Source organism: Colossoma macropomum, unplaced genomic scaffold (genome assembly GCF_904425465.1).
Source record: "Colossoma macropomum unplaced genomic scaffold, Colossoma_macropomum, whole genome shotgun sequence".
NCBI lineage: Eukaryota > Metazoa > Chordata > Actinopteri > Characiformes > Serrasalmidae > Colossoma > Colossoma macropomum.
Genome location: NW_023494794.1, coordinates 19,557,539 through 19,582,068, shown reverse-complemented (window position 1 = coordinate 19,582,068; position 24,530 = coordinate 19,557,539). Strand labels below are relative to the sequence as shown.

Below are 24,530 nucleotides of genomic sequence, written 5' to 3'. Positions count from 1 at the left end.
ACAATATGTTCAGAAAAGAATACAATTTATCACAATAACGATATATATATATAGTCATATTGCCCAGTCCTATCTTTTATATTTACCTTTAAAAATCAATATTGCATCATAAGTACAGGCACCTCAACAGGCTACTCAGCATTTCAACCCAACATGTTAACACTGCTAAATGCTAACACGTAGTAATGTAGCAAGACTCTGGCAATAAGCCTTTTTGGATAAAGTGTCAACCTGAAATCAAAACTGACTTTTTTTTAACGATGCTAGTTCATGTCTCTGGGCATATACTTCATGATATTTAAAATTCTTTAATAAAACTACTGTGACTTTTGTCTGCATCCAAAACATCTTTTGAGTTGTGATTAGTAACTCTGCAGCAGCATGTGGGGGAAAAATAATATTAATATATCATATTTCACCTACCTGTCCCACCATAAGAAAATGCACAGCAAGCTCCATTTCCCTTGAAAATGTGTCATGGTATGGAAGGAAAATGTGATGTGCTTTGCAATTCACAACTAGACATTTCACCCAAGTATGCTAACACTGCTAACAGAGCATGAAAACTAGATTCAGTGAAACATAAATCTTGAAAAAAAAAAAAAATCAAGATTTTAATCACAATCCCTGCTATCTTGACTTACTACTACTAGACATGTCACCTACACATGCTAACATTTAACGTTCCCCTACTCCAGCATGCATTCTAGCATTTTTGGGTAAAGTGTTCATTTTAAACTGTCTTAGTTCTGCCATAAATAACTACAGGCAAATCAATAATGGACAAAGTTCTTCAAACTACTGGTAAGAATCAGCTGTTTGGTAGCAGCAACTGAGGTGCTTGCAGCACTTGTTTTGGGTTAATACTCAACAGCTAAAACCAGAGTGCAGGTTTTTTTTTTATACATAAGAATTTGACCTTTATTGAAAGAACAAAAGCTGCAATCAATTGTAAAAATCCATTTTGTAGCAGTTTTGACCATCATATAGAAAAGGAACACACTACATATATCCAGATAAGATTGAAGCAAAGGTAACAAACAAATACACACAACCTGTTGAGAGCGGCATAAAGCTTGTGTTACAGTGTGTAGTAAAACCGATCACGATGTAAGGCCCCTGTACGGTTGGATTTCAGAAGACCAAACGCAACCTACTGGCAGTTGGACTAGTCATTATTGAAAGTTTATAAAACCTGAAAGTACAAACACAAACAGCAGCGTCAGATAGTTGGTAGGCCTGCTGGTGGTAAAACCTCAAAGGCTGATTGTTTCCTGCAACATATCTGATATTTGTCTGTAAACACCAAACACTTCTAACCACATCTTTTTAATTCTGATGTGGATCACACTCAGAGTCACGAATGCAGTCTTTTTTGGAAAATGGTCATATATGAATAGATGGTCTGCTAACAGATCCAGGCCCAGTTTCCAAAACTTTCTCAGTGGTAAAATGTAAGACCAATCAAAGCAATACTCCCCAGTCATATGATCTTAGTTCAGTCACGCTTGGAGGAAACCATGCATTAGTCAGTTAAGAGAAGTGAAAAATAGAACAGTCTCAAACAGAAACTTCTCCAAGTTCTCCAGTCAAAAAGTATAGTAAGTAATTAACAGCATAATTGCACCAAATGCTTGGAGATAGACACCACAGGCAGTGCGCCTCAACTGGTTAGACTGGAATAAGAAGCAGCAGGTAATGAATGTGTGAGAAAAGTTGAAATAGAAAAGAGAATCGCATGAACTCAGTGAATGAGGGCAAAATGTATTAGTCAAAGTGGGTTTTTCTACATACTGTCATACTTAGCATGACAGTAAATAGGAAACAGAAGCTTCATCTCCTTCACTGTTCTGGTGACAAGTTGAACTTTCACTGAACTAACATCTTTATCTGTTCAACTATCTTATGTACGTACAATATACAGTCATATCCCAAAGTTTGGGAGCCCCAGTCAAAGTGAAAATGAGCATATTTTAACACAATAACTGTTTTTGCTAATTTAACATTTTATGGCACATTTTAGATTTTTGTGGTTGCATTTTTGGCAAATAAAACAAAATTGCGCACTATAAATTGTGTAGAGGATGTGTAAGCTTATTTTTCAAGCAACAAAACACAGTTTGACCAGTGTGTTCAATTATGCATGTCCAAAAGTCTCCAGACACCTCTTCTAATTGGTTAATTCAGCCACCCATTGCTGACACAGGCCACCATGCCCAATATAAAGCATCAGCTAGAGGGGTGTTAATTCCCTTTTGCATTAGGCTGTGGAGTAGTGGAACTGCATGCTTTGGAGTGATGGAGCTCCATCCAACTCCTCTAGGATGAGGTGGGGTGATCCAGAACTAATCATCCAACATTAGTGACCTCACCTGACCACCTGATCTCACTAATGCTCTGAATACAATCAAATCCTCACAGCAATGTTCCACCACCCAGTGCCTTCCAAGAAGAGTAGAGGCTGTTACTGCAGCAACTCCCTAATAATGACCTTGATTTCAGAAGAAAACTGTTGGAGTAGGTGTCTGCAAACTTTTGGACATACAGAGTATCTGTTCATGTTATATGTTTTAAAGAAGATTTGTCGTTCTAAGCTGAGTTCTGGGTTAGAATACGCAGCAATAGTGACTGGAATGCTGGAGATGTTTGGAATGTGATGAAAACAAAGGGCAGCTTGAAATGCTTATTATAGAATAGAGGACAGAACAGGCAAGCTCCATCATGCTCACACAACAAAAACCAAGACAACAACACGGCTCACAGGCTGCATACTAATCCGTGTGAGTGCCCTGAACGCTGACCTCAGAACAGTTTCCCCTTGTAAACAAGGAAAATGGAACCATTATGCAAAAACAGGCAAAGCTGGTCTCAGATCCGTGTGAAAAGGCAAGCGTCATCAACTATTTTACAGTTCACTTATATGCCATTGTTATAGAAAGGTCATCGCAACTGGGGACTCTGAATTCATTTAAAAAGGCTGATTGAACCAATTTTCCTAGATGAATTACTAAAGGGCAGTGAACTGTAAGACAAGCACATGGTCTACCTTTATAAAATCAGTTCCCTCTTAATGACACGCACAAAGAGCACCTGGATAATGTGGCACGTTCAAATAAACAGCCCTAATGAGTGCTACTAGTGTTGTTACCCTCAACACAACACACACACACACACACCAACACGCATACAGCATTCTAGCAGTACATTTGATTTTGTGCTATTGTGCACTTTAAAAGATGCTCCCTGAATTAAAAACAATCAGATGAAGCAGCAGAAAGTGCCACTTGAAATCTGGCCATTAACTGATTGACATAAGGCACGATTTTGACTTCATAAACATGGTCAATTTTCACTGTTCATATTTCTAGTCCCCCAGGCGAATGCACACACCCAGAGGTAATGAAGCGGCAGGAGCAGTGGGCTCACTGGCAGGGGTACTTGGCCCATGTGGGCAGGACACCTGTCTCATTGGCAATGGTCCAGTAGCGCTCTCTCAGGAGGAAGGCAGCCGATTTGGGCTGCCGCTGACGAGTGAACATGCCCTTCTTGTTTCCCACCACACGAGTGATGCCTACAGAGACACAGAGAGAGAATTACAGACTTAAATCGTACTTAATCGTCTTCAGAGAAGGCCTATCAATTTCTGTGAAATAATTCTTAGTTCTTTTTTGTTTAATCATCATGCTTGTTGTATTTACTGTACAACTACATAAATATTGTAGTAATTCTCTTATTTCATTGCCAAGTTCTGTTTGGAAATAAAAGGGTTAAATTCTTAAAAAGCCTAATAGAAAATGATCCAATCAGAATTTTTTTTTAAGTAGATAAAGCTCTCTCATTGGTTAGAACTTCAGGAGCTGAACAGAAGGCCTTGTGCATCAAATTAACTACCAACATAATCAGGAAGTGACAGTAACCAATCATAGTTCCTAATGGGTGGGACCAATTTTGGGTAACCAAAAAGGTTACACTTATTTAGATGGTCCCCATCTAGATTATGTATGAATGCTTTAATTGTTAATCAACTGATTTTCACCTGATTGTTTATTATCAGCAGCTTTAGACTAAGGTTTAAGACAAGGATTAGGTTTAGGTTTTAAATTAAAGGTTAAGGTCAGGGTTAGATTCAACTTCCACTTCAATGTAATGACAAAATGAGTCAAGCAGCCATCTGCAAGGTCCAAGATGACTTTGGTGACTTCATCTTTGTTTGGTGCATAACGGACTTACAAACAAATTCTGTTTTCTTTTTGGACAAATTATTGGTAATGTACAACTTGTAAGTCAGTTAGATTGGGTGCCTGCAAATTCCAAACTTAATGAGCTGTTATTGTAAATTTGTCTCTAACTTCTAAATGCTGCAGTAAAATGACTTCATATTTGGTTTGTAAATAGTCTGATAGACTTTAAACAAAAATATAATGCTTTTTCATCTACATATTCATAATGGTCATTTTATAATATGTTGAACTTGGTTCATTATTAAATTAGATGGGGTGCAAATTACTAACTTAATGAACTGATTTGGTAATTTTGGTGACTGTCAATTACTTTAAAATGCTGCCATAAAATTACTTTATATTCAGTATGTGCGTAGTCTGATAGGCATTAAATGAAAATCTATTGATTACCAATGGATTGGTCTATTGAGGCAGCAGAAGAATAAGAAAAATCCTAACGATCACAAAAGAGTTCCAGCACTTTGTGCTTGGACCCCTATTTAGCAACAAGGAGAGTACTGGATGTTTTACTATCACTATAGAGAACGTGTTTAAATATAATTTATTTGTGAGTGTGTGTGTGTGTGTGTGTGTATTTAAAAGAAGGTTTTGAAAATAGTCTTGTTGAAGAATCGAGTAAACGGTATCAATGTCAAGTTATCAATATTGGAACTGAAAACATTTGAATGATACCAGCCCTAGATAAATTTGTCAACCTACACTAAATTAATGTGGGACCAATAAACAAAGTCATATCTTGCATATTGCAGACATATCAATGAACTATTAATTATGCTAAGCTACATTTTTATTTGATCTTTTGATATTCTTTACATCACATATTATACAATGTAGCCTAGAATGTTTTTTTTCCCCATCAGAAATTTTTAGTACTTTGTTTTAAAAAATTGCATTATGATGAAGACTATGTAAAAGCCTGAGTAAGACACTTTGTGCATTGATACAGAATCAGACAATCGCAATGCTAATGTATGCCTTCTGCAATGACCTGAGACCAAGACTACTAAGTGGACACCCTGAAATCTCCCATTGTAACAGAGACTAAACAGCACACAAGAGATGTTCAAGAGATGTTTTATGCTTGGTTGGACTTCCTGCACACCAGAGGGAGTTTGACAGCCCTGTTTTAGAGCTGCTTTATGTTTAGAACATATTGGGCCAGTTTCCCAGAACCAGATTAATGCTAAGCCTACTCTAAAAAGAAGTGACAATGGTGGTTCTCCATTGAGGCTTAAATATATATATATATATATATTATATATATATATATATATATATAAAATTAAATGTATTAATTAATCAACAAACATGACTTTAGATGAAAACGCACATGGCAGACGTGTGCTAGGCTAACAATTTAAGAATTGGTAGCCTTAAATTGGGATAGTTTTTGCAATCAGGAAAGGTGAACTAGCCTCAGAATCCTGATTATCCTATAGTCCAAGCCAGGTATTTATTTGTGTCCATCCTCTGTTTAGTCTCCAACGAAAAGATTTAGCTGCTACCAAGCTAGGAAGGCTAATCCAATGTCATTACACAGCTCAACACGCTTAGAGGAGAACACTAACTGCCAAAGAGATGCCTGATGGCAAACATCATACTGAGTGACTGGGTAGAGGGAAGATCACCCACCCAGAGGCCAATTATGCCCTCTTGGTCATGGATGTCTGTGGCATCACTAGGGATCAAACTCACAATCCCTTATGATGGGGCCAATGAGCCTTTGGCACTAACGGATCTGACTGCATGCCTAAACCAATGCCTGTTCATATGAAGAAAGTGATGATTCCTTAATGGGAAGTAAAACAGCTGCTCCTGAATACATCCCTGCTGACAGACAATATGAAGTGTATTTATGTGGGGTCTTTCCCCCTTTAGTGATATGTGAGAAGCACACAAACACAGTACTTATCCACACCATCCAGATATGGTAGCTAATTGTGGAATATCTGGCAACATGCTGCATGTGCTTGAGAGAGTGCACAAGTTATAATGGCACGGTAACTACATAAGGTGGAATACCAATCGGACCACAGGCTCTGTGTGCCTGTGTATGTGTGCATATTAGAGTACATTGTATAGATGTCTACAGTCCTATTTTAAGATTCTGACATAGCTGACAGAAGGACCTTCTGTTGTGTAACCAGCCTGTGTCTAAACAGACCTACCATTAATACTGTACATGAGTTCTGTACTAATTCAGTACCTACTTACCTTCAACTAAACCCTGTAGGGCAATCCTTCCAAAACTTTTTATTTGAAAGTCATTCAGAGTACTTTGATGTGAAATGGCTCATTGTGGAGAAACTTACAGACTCAGATTTTCTTTACAGTGACATAAATATCTACACATCAAAAGATATTAACAGGTGTTTTACTCAATGGTTCAAGAGTTTTATCAAGTCAGCAATGTGAATGCTAGTTTTGAAAGACTTTCCTCACTGCACATCTATTCCAATTTCATATGATGTCAGAGCATTACAGTATCGTTATTGGTAGTATAGGTAGTTTGTAATGAGACTCTGCCGACTCCACCAATCATCACAAACAGAAGCTGAGTCTTCACATACAGAAGCTGAGTCTTCAGGTGGGACAAAAATTACATTTGTAAAAGCCTATAGTGCTATTAACATTGAGATGGTTTTCATGTGCAAACAGTCCTCATGGACTCCCAGTGAAGCATAACGTCCTGGCGGGACTCAAATGACATTGTAAAAGCCTGTGGTCCGATAAACGTTGATCTTTGCTCCACTAAAACAGAGTGTATTTGAATCTGCCATCAACTCATATTAAAGCCAGGCTTCAATAGGGTTCTATTGGACATGCTTTCACTGGCTTCCACAAACAGAATCATGCAGACTATACTGTCCTTTACTGGCCTCTTCTGGACGCTCGTTTAATGTCCAAGCATGATTGCATCAACTGTTTAGGATGTTTTCTGAACAATTCATGATGTTCCTGTATATACATACACAGTATTTTTGTTTAAATACTAAATAATTTCACATCAAACCATTCTGAATGACTTTGTTTACATCTACACCATTAAATTTAGAAAAGATTTAGAGAGTTTAAAGTGATACTTATTTGATCTTTCTGGGAAATTCAATCCAGGACAGTTTCTAAGCAGATAAAGCCTAGTCCTTATACATTCATTAGAGTATCCCCAATGATAATTTAGTCCCTGACTAGGCTTAATCTGCACTCAGCAAATCAGGCCAGTGATATTTAAAGCTGGCTTTGTATCAATAAGTAGTTCATGTACAGTAGCACACATAGCTTCCTCTACTAAGCTTATTACAGCTCTATGGCAGCATGAAGCAGCAACTATAGACCTGAATTTAGTAACAGGTGCATTAAAAAAGAAAATACAAGTACACATATCTGACCCTGAGAAGTCATGAAGTCAGCAAAGTTCCAGATGAGCTCTCCCACGACAAACTCCTTCCTCTTCTGGTCAAACACTTTGTGGTAGCTCTGCAGGACTCTCTTCTGGTACTCCTCAGTGAACATCATCGGCGGATCCTGCATGAAAACCGAAGGGTATATAATTTAACACACTAAAAATGTATGCTTGACATTGATAATTTCTGGACAGATAATTGTTGATAAATAACACATTATTACAATGAATAACAGGAGGAGTAACTGATAATGTTTACCTTTTTGCATTTTAAGACATTTTGCATTTTTAAGTTCATACTATAACAGTCATAAGATTTGGGTGCCCCTGTTCAAATTACGCTTTGTTAATTTTCTAAGCAAAAATAAGTTTTAACACATCTTCCACAGAGAACACACTTCTGCACATTTAATGCACATTTACTGTTTCCTAATCAGAAAGTCTAATTTGTCAGACCACAGTACATGCTTCCAGTGTGCATCAATTTATTTGAAACTAACTTTAGCCCAGAGAAGTTGGCAGCATTTCTGGACGTTTTTGACACATGGTGGCAAGCTATCTGGGTAATTTTTTCAACTCCTGCCCTAACTTGAAAAGGGCCTATGTTCTAACTGCAACAAGGATGCTTGTATCCACTCCAGAATACTGAATATTCATCCGACATCTCCAAGAAGCACAAACTTTGCCTTCTTTCAGAGTTTTATTTGATGAACTTTCTCTTTAACACTCAGTCTGTGCTTCAGTGTTCAGCTAACAGGTTGATAACCTTAGGAAAAAATACAATACAAATTTACCAATAAGCTCACAATTACAAATTACAGTCGAATTGAATTACTGTGCAACACTGCTAGTGGCTAGAATCAGTCCTACCAGTGCCATTTTGCAGTTAAACAATGAGCTGAAGCATCCTTCTTCACACCGCAGTTTCCCCCTTTTTCTCCTCTTTGCTCTCTCAGCAGCACTTGTCGTGCCACAAGCCACTACACAGCTTCGTCCTGCTTTGGAACTGCACTTTTCACATGTGAAAGAGTTCTTTTTTCACGCTTGGGTTTGCTGCGGTATTTTCCAATGCGGATACAGCACGTTGCCTTTTTTTGTCTTCTTTTCTTTTCCCCCGCAAATGGTTGTGAGAGTTACGTCTTCACAGAGATCACCTGACCATATTTTTTTTTCCTTCTATAAGGAAGATCTCACTTGGTAAAACAACCAAACATTAAACTCAAATTAAGTAGAAATATCGCTTCACTTTCATATAATGTAGCATAAATATAGTTTCACTTTCAACTGAGTCTGTTGTACAGCTTTGGTTTTGACTTCACACACGGCTTCTGCTGTGAATAGTAAAGTCTTTGTGGATGCAGAGATTAACTCATCAACAGTTTGTCAAAGTACTAGTGTGCATTTATGGTGATCCCCATTATAAAAGCATGACAGGTTTTAATGCACGGAGGGATCAAATGAAGGCATTCCGTTGTGTTTTTTCAGCCTCGCCCTTTACACCCTGTAAGCAGAGATTTCTTCGACTTTTCCGGAACTGAGATTTGTAACAGATCAAAGTACAAAAAAAAATGGACATTACACAGTGAAAAAAAGACAATAAACCAGTTGGCCTACAGAATTTTAAATCACACAAGAGCTGAAAGCCAATACAGGCCAACAAAGCAACTTAAAAAGAAAATTCTTCCTAATAAGCTCTTCACAGCTTAGAGCCAGGCGCACTTACATTGTGTAGGCCAGGCACAGCGTCCGCCCCATACTCGCTCTGTATGATGGGCTTCTGGTACTTTCCGTACCAGTTATCAAATTGGGTATTGAGCTGGATGGGGATGACCTCTAGGTGGCCAGGGTCATGGTACCAGGAGAAATAGCTGTTCACGCAGATAACATCCACATAGGGAGCCTAAGAAAAACAACCATCATTAAGCTGTAGTGTACAATTCAAACAGCATGTTTAGATTAATGTATTGCAACCGAAAACATTAGAAAGCAATTGTGAAATTTCATTTTCAAACTTATTTGTTCTGATATACTATATGACATTACTGTGCAACCTCTGGTCTGCAGCTCTGGAGCACATTTATCATTCTTCTATAGTAGACAAGGTGTTAAAAATTTTACTTTTTCCAGAATACTTGGAACAAGCTATTTAAAGAAACAGTTTAATATTTGTAGACTGAACAAACTGGATACAGTCTGATAAAAACATTTCTGGATATATATTAACCCAAACAAGGCTAGAGCCCCTTATTTCTGGGTAGCCAGATCAATAAGCTTATCAAGGCCACAGAGTTTTATACTGAATTCCTAACATTGTCAAGGTCACTACTGGCATTCCACTCACAAAGACATCTACTTTGATAAAAAATGTTTAAATATGCCCTTGGTAAACTCATACAGCTGGCATGAGGAAGTGAACAAATAATCTGACCAGCAAAACCAGTGCTACTAGAAGAAGATTCCCAACGGATGCCAGGGTGGATAGAAATTCACTGCACAGTGAAAGAAAGCTAAATTTTATTCGTGCTTAAGCCATGACTGTGGCATATTTGTGGAAAGCGGACAGTACACAGCATATCTGCTTTCTGAAATTCTGCCCTACACAGCAAAGATAATGCAAGATAATTAATGTTAAACATTTTTCAAACAAATGTATTCAGAGTAAGTTTACTCTTATTATAGGAATGGCTCACCAACAAATTAAACTGAATTTTCTCCTTAACCCAGATATAGTCAAGTTTGCTTCTTCAGTTTAGTGCTGGAGCTACAAAACTAATATAATAGAAATCTAGGTCATTAAAAGATATTCAGTGATAAAGACCTCTTTTATCTACTAGCAACATTAGCATCCTAGGGATAATGGAAAACTTTAGAAGCAAACCTCCGACACCAAACATGTCTTGGCTGATTGTCTATATTTGGGGGTAAGAGAAAAACTGTGTGAATTAGATTTTTTGGTGAAGGGTTGATCAGAAAACTGTATTAAGATGAAATCTTTACAGTTTTCCTACTTATCCTAAATGTAATTGATCATTCAAGACAAGTTTGGTGTTAAAAGGTTGCTTCTTTAGATTGGTACTGGAGCTACAAAGCTAAAGTAGCTAATAAGCAATGGAAACATACTGCACTAGCTAGCATTGTGCAAACTGCATGGCTAACAACACACACTTGCGTTAAACTTAAGTCATTTCAAATAGACTTACTTAAGCATTTCTAACACTGCATGACATATCTCTAAAATTAAAAATCAGGCATTAAAAATCTTCGTCTACTCTCATCCAGTTTAAAGACTAGGAAAGACCCCCTTATGATGATGTAGGGGGAACTTTTTAAAACCTACATCTGCTTTGAGGTGGATAGTTTTCTTGTTTTAAGTAAGCAAGACAAATAGCTAACAATAATGCTAGGAAGTTATGATGTATGCAGTTATCATGTATGTTTAGCCTCTAAATCAGTGGCTAGGCCAGAAGTAAGGATTTTTTAATTACAGTGGGGAGCGGTTGTGTTTGCATAATGCCTGCTGGGCATTGTAGTAAGAGAACAGAAAAAATGGACACAAAATCATAAATTCTTATAAACTGATGAGGCTGAGGGTTGCAGGGCTCTACTACAAAATATTACATAACACAGAAAATAGATTAGTAAATGCTAGTTTTATGCTGGAGTGCTCCTTTAAGTGAATGATTTTATGATGACTTACACATGCAGTTTGCAACTTTCTAACTGGTTGCAGTCAGCTTGTTATTCATTCCAGCACAAAACTCCCAAACAGTCTTAGCTGATCAACTACATTTAGGGGTAAGGGGGGAAATTTGTGTAAAGTTGACTATTGGCCAAGGCATTGCTTTAAGTATTATAATGACAACAACGATGAGCAACTCACCCCTAGGTCTTTGGCGTAGTTAGTGTCTGTAATAAAGGTCACAGGGCGCGTTGAATCCAGAGATTTTGTGTGAGCTACCAGTTGCCTGCAAATAAAGTCACAAGTCAAGTTCACTGTGGCCCGTTGCAAGATGCTTAGAAAAGCATAGGACCAGCAATGAAAAGACAAACCTAACCTAGAACAAGATTTTAAATAGAGAACACCCATTTAGTCCAGTCCATAAATATTTGAATGTATGGAGTTTGTTATTTTATCTGTCTACCAGAGCATCCTGGAGTTAGAATTAAATACCGAATATGAGCCAAGTATAGCTTTCAGCTTTAGTTCGGGAGTATTTACATCCAAATCAGGTGAACGGTGCAGGAATTCTTATGCATAACCCCCCCATTTTACATTAGGGGCTCAAAAGTAATAGGACAACTGGCTGCTCGGCTGTTCAGTGGCCAAGGTGTGTGTGATCGTCCTTCATCATTTCATTTACAAATAAGCACATAAAAAGGTCTTTTGTTAACTCTCAATAGATTTCACTACAAATGAAAGCCATCATTAGGCTAAAAAAAATCAAAGCAAAAAATTCAGGTTTGGCCATATGAACTATTTAGCCTATTCTCAAAAAGAAAGAATGCACTGGTGAGCTCAGAAACACCAAATGCCTTGGAAAACTATGGAAAACAACTGAAGAAACAACATAAAAACCTTCAAAGCAGTTGTGATCTAGAACACCCTCCAGGAGGTTGGTGTATTCGGGTGAAAATCAACAATCAAACGAAGACTTTACCAGAGTAAATACAGAGGGTTCACCACAAGATGTAAACCATTGTCTCAAAAACAGAGAGACCAGTTTAGAATTTGCCATAAAACATCTAAAAAAAATCCTGTACCGTTCTGAAACAACATCTTATGGACAGGGCAGACAAAGATCAACTTGTACCAGAATGAAGGGAAAAGAAGACTTTGAGGAAGAGAAGGAACTGCTCATGATTCAAAGCATCGCCCCTCAACAGATGAGCATGGTGGAGGTAGTGTTATGCCATAGGCATGTGTGGCCGCTAATGGAACTGGTTCCCTTCTATTTCTTTATGATGTGACAAGTGACTGCTGAAAAGCAGCAGGATAAATTCTGTAGTATATAGGGTCATGTTATCTGCTCAGATTCAGCCAAATGCTTCAAAATTAATTGAACGGCACTTAACGATGCAGACAGATAATGACCTGAAGCATACAGCAAAGGCAATCCAAGACTTTTTTAAGGCAAAGAAGTGGAATGTTCTGCAATGGCCAAATCAATCACCTAACCTCCGTTTAATCAAGCAGTGATTTCACTTATTGAAAGCAAAACTGAAGGCAAAATGCCCCAGAAAAAGCAGTAACAGGAAACAGCTCCAGTAAAGACCTGGCAGCGCAACAACAGGGAAGAAATCCATGGTCTGGGTTCCAGACCACAGTCAGTCATTGACCCCAAAAAAGAAGGGGGGGGGGTGCTATGTATTAAACTGGTTGTAATTCTTACACCATTTGGATGTAAGTCCCCTGAAATTAAAGCTGAAAGTATGCACTTTAAGTCAACGTCCAAATATTTATGGACCTCCTTGAATGTGAATAGTTTTCTATGACAAATTTCAAACTTATTAGACATATAATGTCTAAACATCACAGATTCAGAGAAGAGGTAATGGACGTAATTACTATATGAATCCATTGACATTTTTCCTAAAATTGGCCCTTGTAAGTAATGAATAGTGCTCCTCTGACTCTGACCAAAAGAGACACAGAACATCAGCATGGTGTTAAATTGCTTATTAAGCAGTTTCTCATGCTAGCCCTAACAACTGAAACTGAAAACCTGTTATTCGAAAAGACATGCATATTTGTAGTGATCATGGCTAATTGGGGCTTTAGATGTCATGCTAATGAAGTCTGAAAGGCCGCTCATGTCTGCTGTATCCGTGTAAGAGAAGATTCCAGTTTGGTGACCCGTGACTGCACTGGTATTTAGGTTCCACTTGTTTAGTGTTCTTAGTGAATGAGAGGCTTCAGGTGTGCTCCTCTCCCTTGAATGCATTCCTACAGTCACTCATCCTGAACAAGCCCAGACCTACACATACCTTCCTGCATCTGACTTACTACTAGCCCAACAAAACAACATGTTCACGTCCATATAAAACAAGACTAACAATTTATATTAGACAAAAGTTTTAGTTTTATCAACTTTCACTATATGGCTAAAAGTATATGGACACTCCTCCTAATGATTAAGTTCAGGTTTTTCAGTTACACCCACAGCTAACAGGTTTGTGAGATCAAAGACATTGCCATGCAATCTGCATAGACAAACACTGGCAGCAGAATGAGTCATGCTAAAGAACTCAGTGACTTTAAATATGGCACAGTCATAGGATGCCACCTTTGCCATAAGTCAGTTCATGAAATTTCTGCCCTGCCCTGGTCAACTTTAAGTGCTATTACTGTACAATGAAAGCAACTTAACCATGAAGCAGTATATTTACACAAACTCTAAGAACTGAATGGCACAGCGTGTAAAAAATTGCCTGTCCTCTGCTGCATTACTCACAACATAGCCAGGAAGTGCCTCTGGAATCAACATCATTGCAAGAACTATGCGTCTGCAGCTTCATGAATTGGGCTTCCATGGCTGAGCAGCTGCATACAAGTCTAAGATACCAAGCATTGGCTGGAGTGGTGTAAAGTATGTTGCCACTGGACTCTGAAGCAGTGGAAACATGTTCTCTGGAGTGATGAATCACACTTCATTATCTGAAAGTCTGATAGACACATCTGGGTTGGTTGATGCTAGGTCAATGCTGCCCACCAGAATGCATAGTACCAACAGTACCAGCACACCTACTGCAGTGTATATACTTGGATTTATTTTCTGTATTTATTGTTCTATGTCCCTGCACTATGTCCTGTCTTGCACTATGTCCTGTCCTGCACTATGTTGTCTGTAATTGCACTGGAGATCTAGCCTAAAAGTGTTTCGTTGTACTGTACAACCCTGTTTCAGTATAATGACAATAAAGTTGAATTGAATTGAATTGAATTGAATTGAATTGGATTGAACAGTAAAGTTTGGTGTAAAAGACACAATGGTCTGGGAGGTAATGTTAATGTTACAGCATACAAAGACACTTCAGACAATTATATGCTACCAAGAGTTGGTCTGGAGGAATTCCAATGGCCTACACAGAGCCCTGAACTCTACCCCACTGAACATCTTTGTGACAAATTGTAATATCAACTGAGAATCAAGTCTTCTTGTCCAACATCAGTACTTGACCTCACAAATCCTCTTTTGACTGAAAGAGCATAAATTCCCACAAACAAAATCCAAAATCATGTAGTAAGCCTTCCCAACAGAGAATTGCGGCTGTTACAGCCACAAATTGGGGGCAATTCCATACATGTGTCCACATACTTTTGGCCAGATAATGTAGCTGAGACATTATTAACACCATAAAATTGGAAAGCATGTGCCTCTAAAGCAAATCTAAAAAAAAACTAATTAACATACATAGACACATGGAAGTATCTATCTAAACAAAGCCCTGTCATGATCCTAAAATTTTCCCTAAAAATACTTGCCATATAAATAATTACAACTGAGAATCTGTTGTTTTTTTCATCGTATGCAACCATAAAAGTACAAGCTTAAAGTAGCCAAAGTGGCTGATTGGCTATCTTACTTCTCAATGGATGACAGAAACAGCTTAAGCTCAAGTAAACAAACATTACTCACTGCTGCCCTCTAAAGGTGTTATAGGACCAATCAGAAGTTAATGTTTTTTGTAAGAGGCAATTTTCACCTCCTTTTTTCTTGACCACAAGAAAAGCCAGGGACACAGTGTGATCAGATTACGATCAGATCACTCCAACAACATTCTGAGGTGATCAGAAACTTGACCTCATTCAACACAAGTGTTATTCAAATGTGTTTTTCTATGTCTGTATAAAATTAAACTCTTCTTTTACAAGCTCTTAAGACTTACATTCTCTTGTTTCAAGAGCAGGTGATTGTGTCTGAGACACTGCTGCCCTCTGCAGTCTGCACACTTCCAGATCAGAATTACTTGGCATGTATTTAGATCTTTTCTGCTCAAGACAGATCAAATAAATGGACTAAAACATTGGTTGAAGCTGGGGTGAAATATTCTACATCAACAGAAATGAACAGAAAGCCATAAGTTAAGGGTACACACTATTAGGAATGTACACCACTGTTTGAAATTATTTGCCATATAAACTATATTTATTACTTTATATACAATGATAACTTACACAACGTGGAGTTAAATATTACAAACCGTTTGCCAAGGCTTTTTTAGGTGTTTCAATATTTTATTGAATATTTTATACTTAATTCTTAGTGTTTTAAAGCTTTGTCAATCATTTTACGACCTATGTATCATTTTGGGCATATGTAACATTTCTTTTTTTAAATTTTTTTTATTTTATTATTATTATTATTTATTTTTTTTTTTTTACATACAGCTTACTCGTGTCCTACTATTTCAGACACTAGTCTTCAACTAAATTGGTCTTATATTATTGAAAGCATTGATTCTAAACTTTTGAATGATAGTGAATGTGTGTGTGTGTGTGTGTGTAGGTCCCGGACAGTATGAAGCGTGTGTTTAAAACAGAACCTTTATATGAGCCTTTACCTAATTAAACTTCATTTCTTTGGACATGGTATCAATCAACAATCCACCAAATATTAAACTGGAATGTGTTCAACCTGGACTGTATTTTGATGAAAATGTACAATTTTAAAAAACTTCATACTTGAAATAGAAGGCTGCTGGGGGAATATCAGCTGCTGGCTCATTGGCTACAGACCACATGACCACAGAAGGGTGGTTCTTATCCCGCCTCACGAGCTCCTCCATGACGACCAGATGATGGGCCAAGGACTCATTCCCAAAACTTTGTCTGAACAGACATATATGCATTAAATCTGATTCGAGTTGAAAAATCTATTCACAGACAGCCACAAACTCATATATATACACAAGATGAGGCAAACATCAGGAACTCCCCACCAAATAACTGTAAGACACAATGTTGCTGATCAGCAGTTCTCAAACTGAAATGTGTATCTCTGTAGAGCACGTTTTACGTTTACATTAAATTTATTTTGGCCTTATATAAAGAGGGGGTTCATTTTTTCTAAATCTCTGCATAATTAAATGGCTGGGATGCAAACAAAGTCATTCAGAGTGGCTTGATGTGAAATGCTCAGTTCTCGATAAACTTACCAAATCAGAATTGTTCATGTTAGGTGAAACAGTCCCCAAAGAACATTTTTTTCCCCAGATTTATCACTATTATATCAGCAGCAGCAGCAATGTATATGAAGACACATGTAGGTTCACTGATGTTTTGGATAATAAATAAAATGGCTATATTTGTGTTGTAGACCTCTGGTTCCCATCACCACCACTGTAAAGAAAGAGTCTGAGTCTATAAGTTTCTTTACAATGAACCACTTCAAATTAAAACACTAAATGATTTTATTTACATCTAAAATGACTGCATTATGCAGAAATCTTGAAAAACTGATGGAATTCTACTCTAAAAACAGCAGATGTTTTAAAATGAAATACATGCCGTTTCAGACACTCTCCTAATTAAAAAATTAAGCTTTAACTCTACTAACAGCCTTGATTTAGGCCAAACGTTGGATGGTCTAACTTAGCAGGTCTAACTTTTAGATATATTGTGAATTTAATGGATTTCTGACTTTTGACTCAGTATTTCGTGTAAGTAGTACATATTTTACCAAGGAAAGTGTTCTCCTTTACTAGGGAAACCTCTGACAAAACAAACTTGAGTAACTACGAAACTGTGGACAAGTTACACTGTCTATTGGTTTAAATGTTGACCAGATTAGCATTCCATTCTTATAAAGACTGTCTCAAAGCTTACTTGTCTTTAATGCCAACTCCTGGACACTCGTCTATAACCACAATGCCATGACGGTCGGCCATCTGCAGGATCTCCTCAGCGTATGGGTAGTGACTAGTGCGGAATGAATTGGCACCCATCCACTTCATCAGGTTGAAGTCTTTCACAATAAGGGGCCAGTCAAAACCCTTACCTCGAATCTACAGCACAAAAAAACATATATATACACTGACGGCCCCACCAGGAACTGCTGCAATTGTGTTTATAGTTACAATTACAGCAATGCAATAAACTGAAAGTATAGTACCATACAACACAACTCAAAGGTCGGGATAGCCACCGGGCATCCTTAAAGGGGCCTACAGTCTTCTTGTGCTTTTTTCCCCTGATGTCAACATATGTTTGTGGGTGTTTACATACCAAAATAATCGTAGTTTATTTTTACATGACTGTTTCTAACCTCTTTTAATCTCGTAGAATTACACAGGCTGTTTTTGCAACTGTGCCTTTAAGAGTGACACATGTAAGTGACTTCTGTTCTGATTGGCTGCCTTGTATCAAACTTTATTCATAAAGCAATCCAGTTACTTTGCTGCCCCCTGGTGGTACTCACATCTGCATCCTCATGTTTGTTCACTCCATGGAAGTAGAAGGGCTTCTTGTTAATGAGGAACTTTGAGCTGGTGACTTGCACAGTGCGGATGCCCACCGGCAGCATGTACACATCTATCTGCCCACTCTCCGCTGTCAGTTGAACCTAAAGGAACCAACAATCGTGTGTGGGGCATCCAAGAGTAAAACCGGTGGTGTAGAATCAATTCTGTCTGTCTACATACTGCCGTTTAAAAGTTTACAATCATCCATGCCAACAAAGTAAACCCAATTTGGAGATACAGTTGCATACAAAAGTTTGAACACCCCTGGTCAAACTGCATATTGTGTTGATTTTGTGAAAATAAAAAAAATGCCTGCATAGCATCGTCTGAAAAAATACTTTAAATAATTACAGTATATTATCTGTCATTAAATTGTTTTTTTTTTAGTTCCCAAAATATGTGATGTACTGCATGAAATACCTCAAAATACTCTTTGATGACCTGCTTGTAATATTTAAACCTTCTTTGTATTCATTTTCTAAATTAATATGACGTGATTAATTTTTGTTTTACAACAGTAGTGTACAACAACATTTATTTAAGCAATAGTTTGGCAAAAAAATGTTACAAACTTTTAAAGTTTCAAGTAGTCAAGACTTGTTTGGGGTCCATAGTTTGCTTCTTTTGCACTAGAGCTAAAATTCTAATGTCGCTGCCAAATAATGCAGGCTTAAAGCCCTCCAATTAGCATCATGCAAACAACAAAATTAAACTGCTGTCAGAACAAAACTTCCTATCTTCAAAATGATAACTTTACAGGAGAAGCAAAAAACATACTGTACTTTTAATGCAAGTCAATGGAACCAGAATTTTTTTCAAGTCATTTTGGGCCGTTTCTTTTCAACCATTCATTGTTAATTTTACACAAACTGTAAAGGGTAACAGGCATTTTCATATTATGTCAAAAATGGAAAAACTACAAAAATGGAGATTTTGTTCTGATAGCAGCGATGTATAATACATAATCACCCACACACTAGCCTCGAACTGTTAAATTAATCTCAAACTACTTGCTTGTGGTTTCTAAACTGTAGTATGACATGATGTTATCTTTAAACTATGGACAAAAATACACTGCATAGCTATAAACAGTAGCAGCCATTCTGAAGCCTTTGTTCCATATTTTTGTCTGTTGTTTATGGGCTATGCTCTATGGATATGGGCCAACAAAAGGAAATATAGAGAAGGAAGTACGAACTGCAAACCTCAGTTGTTTTACAACTGTCTTGGTTCTTTTTGACCATATTAACCAATGCAAAAATTGCCCTCAGCAGATATATAAAAAAAAAAAAGAAGAAGTGAATGAAAAGAGTAGTGTCTCTATGGCTTTAAATGAGTTGACTGACACTCACCTCCATTGAGTACAGGTAGCCTGCGTTTTCATGCATCAGGTAAGGCCACCACAGGTTGACATTTGGCACTTTTAGAACGCCTGAGGTTCCATCAGCGGTGGCCACGCATCGTCCATCCTTACCCGAAAGAGCAACCTTCACTGTGGGCTTGGCACTGCCCACCACTGACATGTTGTAAAACACAAAACCTAGAAAACACAATTAACAGCTATTCTGTGACCTCTCAGAAGTTCACCTTCAGGTCTCCAGACAAACATTTTACAGAACTGTCCCAGAACCATTCTGAAACATTTCAGCTGCTCCAAAATGCTTCAGACACTCTCTGGTATTTCCAAACAAGTACTTAAATACCCATAGTAACCTTTAAAAACAATAATATTCATGTTTCATAATTAACCATAATTTTAAGTATGTTTGTTACCGAAGTCCAAAACATGTCCTACATATGAAAACTGTAGCTGAACTGCTTGCATGCTGTGTGTTGCTATGACTCCATGATTAATGGAAATACAGCTTTTATGTCACTGCTATCACTTGTATATTGTTTATGAAATATCTCTGAGGTTGAGTTAGTATTTTTCTTTTTTGTGATTTATTTTATTTAATTGCAGGTGAACACATTGTTTGTAAAATATAGTCATAAAACCAAAAATATGCCAGCCATAAACACGAAAAAGTCTAATGCAGTAATCTTTTAACAGGTTGAAAAACAATATATAAAAAAGAAAATTATGTATATTTTTCTCATTTTCAACAGGATAAAAACGACTGTCACTAACCAGTACTGTCAGAAAAGTTAGTGTCCACGGTGATGTCGTCAATGTACGCCCTTGGAGTTGTGTACAGCAGGACGGATCGATGTATTCCCGCATAGTTGAAGAAATCAAAGCTGTAGCTTTGAATGAAGTAGCCTGCGGGGTACCTGATTTGCAAAAGGAAAAGAATAGGAAGGAATAAGAAATGTAAGGAATTACTAAAATGACTGAAAAAACATTCAGTATATCAAAAATACTTTTTTACTAGGCCTGAATAATTTAAGGAAAATTTTGCAATTTTTCTGAGCAACATTGTTAAAATAAATGCAATTACTTTCTATAAATTAAGTGAAATAAATTTCCCCCGTTACTAAACTGAGCTCCGAAAAATCTAGTCAAGGAAATGTTCAGGGAAAAAGTGGAAAGTGAAACTGAACTTTTAATTTTCAGGTTTTTGGCAGCTGCAAAGCTTAAATGTAAATGTAGAAGTTGAATGGAGTGTGCCAGACTGCCAGTTTACAAGCTCTGCATTATTAGGTTTAATTTCCTTACTTGTAACTTCTTAAGACTATGTTAAATGTGAGATATGAATAAAAACTTTTTTTTTTTTCAGACTGCAATTTCGATGTAAAAAAAAAAAAACCATACTGTTTATCCCTACCTTTTACTATATTTATGTTTATTTGCATCTATTCTGATAACAGTGTTTTCACAAGTAAAAATACATTTAGACAAGACAGATGATTATAAACAATGGGCCTCATTCACAGACCGTTCTTACGAAGAAATTTCTTCTTAAAACCTACTTACGCAGTTTTCATGAAGATTCTGACGTTCACCGATGTTTTCTTATTTGGGATTTGTTCTTAGGTAAGAACAGAATCTACACACACTCAAGAGCACAAGGGTGAGAACAGTTCTTCGCTTTAAGAAGACGTCATGAATCTGACGTAGACATTTTCTTAGGATCTTTCTCAACAATACATTTAAGAAAAAACTTAGTAAGATATTGGTGAATGAGGCCCAGTGTGCTGGCGCCACAAACTATTACCAATAAGCACTGTGACTGACTGCATCTAACTGGATGCACAGCGAGGTGCTGTTTGGATATTAAAGTGAATGAAGGCAAGATCAAATACATTGTTCACCAAATCGACCGTCCCCAAAAACATCAAAACGCCAGCTTGCCAAGGCAAGTGATTTTCATTGCTCCTGTCAAAACCTAGTGTTTTGCTTGCTCATAGCAGACGCTGAACCTTAGACTGGAAACATAAACTAACAAAGTAACAATGGAAAATCCTGAATTCAGGATGACTTAAAAGTCTCTGAAAGAGCTCTTACTTGGTGCGATCATTCATGAACTGGATCGTTCCTGGCGGCAGAGTGTGCAGGTCCAGAGTGTTATTAACAGCGATGGTGAGACGACACGGCATGCCCATGTCTTTCCGGATCACACTGTCAATATCCGCCTCAAAGGGAAGATGGCCGCCTTCATGCTCCATCACCTTCACCCCATTCACCCACTGTCAATATAAAGGAATTGGGGAGAAACAGTGAGTTACCTGGCTTGGTTCACTTTCATTTTTCAGCATATGTCAGATTATTAGATTAAGCAGACCACAAATAAATTAATAAACAAAAATGTATGATATGAGAACTGTTTCTCTGCAAATGCTGTCAGGTAAATCATGTTTTGTGGTCATGCTGATTTAAGTCTTTAGCATAAATGCTTTAAAGTTCAACTATAGCCATCACCTACTGGACATTCAGCACATAAATACAGTTTGTGTCATATGGGCATGACAGTAAATCAGTGGTTGTGTCTGTTAGTAATAGCCTCTACACTTCTGGAAAGCCTTTACACTAGACATTCGAACATTGCTGTGATGAGGGTTTGATTGCATTTGGCCACAAGAGCATTAGCAAGGTCAGGTACTGTGGTTAGTTTATTAGATCTGGATCTCAAATTCCACTCCAACTCATGTCCAATGATGGATTCTTCATCACTCCAGAGAACGCAGTTTCACTGAGCTACAGACCAATGTTGGGGGCTTTATACTCCTCTAGGCGGCATTTGGCATTGGGCATAGTGAACTTGTGTGTGGCAGCTCCAGAGCATCCCATTCTCTTTGCAATGCTTTTCTTTGGAGATTATACAAGCTGTATGCTCTACCGAACACCTGTGTCAGTAGCACCTTAATGTAGCGGCTTTAAGCGGCTGGATACTTTTGGACACTTAGTTTAACTATTATGTCTGATCTCATGACCATGCAAATGGAAAAAAGTAATGATCAGTTACTGGCATAGGTCATAAAACGGTCTTTGTCAATATCGGTATCAGACACAAATCAGTTACTGTTATCGGTCATAAAATTGCACATATGTACATCCATACTTACAACCACTGAGTAGTAGTGAGCACTTCCAACTCTCAGGACGATCCTCGTGTCCTTGTCCTGAAGCCAGCGGACAGGGACCCACACTTCCTTCTCATACCACACCCAGCCAATGAAATCCCTCAGCTCAGCATCCTGAGTGATATCATTGAAGCTGGAGGGGACTGCCATGTCAATCACAGGTCCTGTCTGGAAGCCAAAGAGCAAACACACAGTTTAACAGACAGATACAGGGGCTCATAAACAGTGGCCTGTACTCATTAAGCTTCTCAAATCAGCTTATGAGTGCTGATCTATGATATAAATACAAATAAAAGAGATAATAATATAAATAAGATACAAATAGGAGAGTAATCTAGTCCTAGATCAGCCCTCCTACTCTGAGAAGCTGTGTGATTACAGGGTAGTATATTACAAAACTTGTTGCTACTTGCTAAATGAATGTTGACTAATTTCTTCAGTGTTGCATCACGTATTGCGTTCAGAGGTGAAGATGACTGTCTTTACAAGTCCGTTGCATTCCCTAGTAAGCTAGTGCACCTGCAATCTTAAAAAAGATTCTTCAATGGTTCTTTAATGAAGAAAATGGTTCTACATATAACCAAGAACACTCCAAGAACCCTTTGCATGATTAAAGGGTTCTTTGCATGATGAAATGGTTCTTCAGACTGACAGAAAATGTGCATGAATGTGCTATAGATAGTTCTATATAGTCCTATAAGGTTCCTCTATCATTACAAGCTCACCACCGCAACAACAGAAGAGGCCTTTTGGGTGCTATATAGAACCATCAACAGCACATTTTCCATCATCTTTCATGCAAAGGGTTCTTTGAGTGTTCATGATTCTATAGAGAACTATTTTCTTTACCAAAGATCCCTTTAAGAACCATCATCTTTAAATGAGTCGTGACAATGTGATGCCAAATAGAACCATTTTCAAAAAGGTTCTATGTAGAACCAAACACAACACATTTTCCATCAATCTGATGAACTTTTCACCATGCAAAGAACCATTTAAACAAGAAAGCTCCAGTGCAAGAAGCACTGAAGAGCTGTCTTTTGAAGAGGATTTCATACCAAACCACTCTGAATGACTTTGTTTACATTTTATCAGGTTAACAATTTTTAAAAATCACTGAAATTCCCCTTTAATGAGTGAACGACCGTCTCGGTTTAAGCACCTCTGCTAAAGGCTGTTTGAACCAGGCCTGGCTGAACCCGGCGCGCCTGTCCGGGGAGAAGTCCGCCCTGAAGCTCCACAGTCCGTCCAGCTCTTTCCTCTCTCTGGAAGGAGACTCTCGCGGATAGAGCATCCCGCCGGTCACACACACGGTCAGTCCGCACACAGCGGCCAGACAGGCGAGCTTCAGCGGCCACATGCCGAGCGGTTCAGCGGTTCAGCGTCTGTGCGGTGAGAGCTGTGTGTGCAGATTTCTGCACCGTTCTCTACACGGCAACAGCTCACAGTCTGCTTCCGCTGTTTACCTCACATGATCCGCGCGTGGCCTGAAAAAAAAACCGGCAGAGAATTTTAGTAGAGGAATCGCCACTCAGTCATGCCTTTCGGGCTTAACAACGCTAGAGGGCGCAGCCCAGCGAGTCCAAAATGAATGGATTCATACGCAGCATTTGCGCGAAATCGTAGTTTGTAAGTGCTTAATATTTATTATGTAGAAGAAAACATTCATTTCCTGAACATAAAACAGCAGAAAACATTTTAACACTGCCGTTATGTTTCTGAACTCGAGTTATAGGACTTCAAAACGGCGCCTCACGTACGTTCATGACGTCAGTGCTCGCAGACCCGCTTCACTCAGCCAATGAGCTGCTCCGCTCGCCAACCAATCAGCACTCAGTAGCAGTAATGCTAGCGTGCTACTGCCAAAAACCCGTTTGCTGTAGGCAAAAGGAAACAAACTG

At 38.1% G+C, this 24,530-nt stretch overlaps 1 protein-coding gene across 1 annotated transcript; it reads right to left on the bottom strand.

The window, feature by feature from the left end:
* Window positions 1–831: 831 nt before the first annotated feature.
* Window positions 832–24,095, bottom strand: gusb (glucuronidase, beta). The gene is made up of 12 exons (XM_036580501.1): window positions 23,792–24,095; window positions 22,612–22,797; window positions 21,554–21,735; window positions 20,237–20,379; window positions 19,458–19,645; window positions 18,063–18,206; window positions 17,471–17,649; window positions 16,328–16,474; window positions 11,525–11,609; window positions 9,368–9,544; window positions 7,631–7,766; window positions 832–3,571 (listed from the first exon to the last, which is right to left on the bottom strand). The coding sequence occupies exons 1-12, from the start codon at window positions 23,987–23,989 to the stop codon at window positions 3,423–3,425; spliced, it is 1,914 nt and encodes a 637-aa protein (XP_036436394.1). The 5' UTR covers window positions 23,990–24,095; the 3' UTR covers window positions 832–3,422.
* Window positions 24,096–24,530: the final 435 nt, after the last annotated feature.

Excerpts from the sequence above, each read along its gene's own strand:
- gusb (XM_036580501.1), bottom strand. The coding sequence starts at position 23,989 with ATGTGGCCGCTGAAGCTCGCCTGTCTGGCCGCTGTGTGCGGACTGACC. Across the intron at positions 20,380-21,553 it reads TTCATGAATGATCGCACCAA|GTACCCCGCAGGCTACTTCA; the intron begins GTAAGAGCTCTT and ends TTTGCAAATCAG. Across the intron at positions 18,207-19,457 it reads GCTACCTGTACTCAATGGAG|GTTCAACTGACAGCGGAGAG; the intron begins GTGAGTGTCAGT and ends TGGTTCCTTTAG.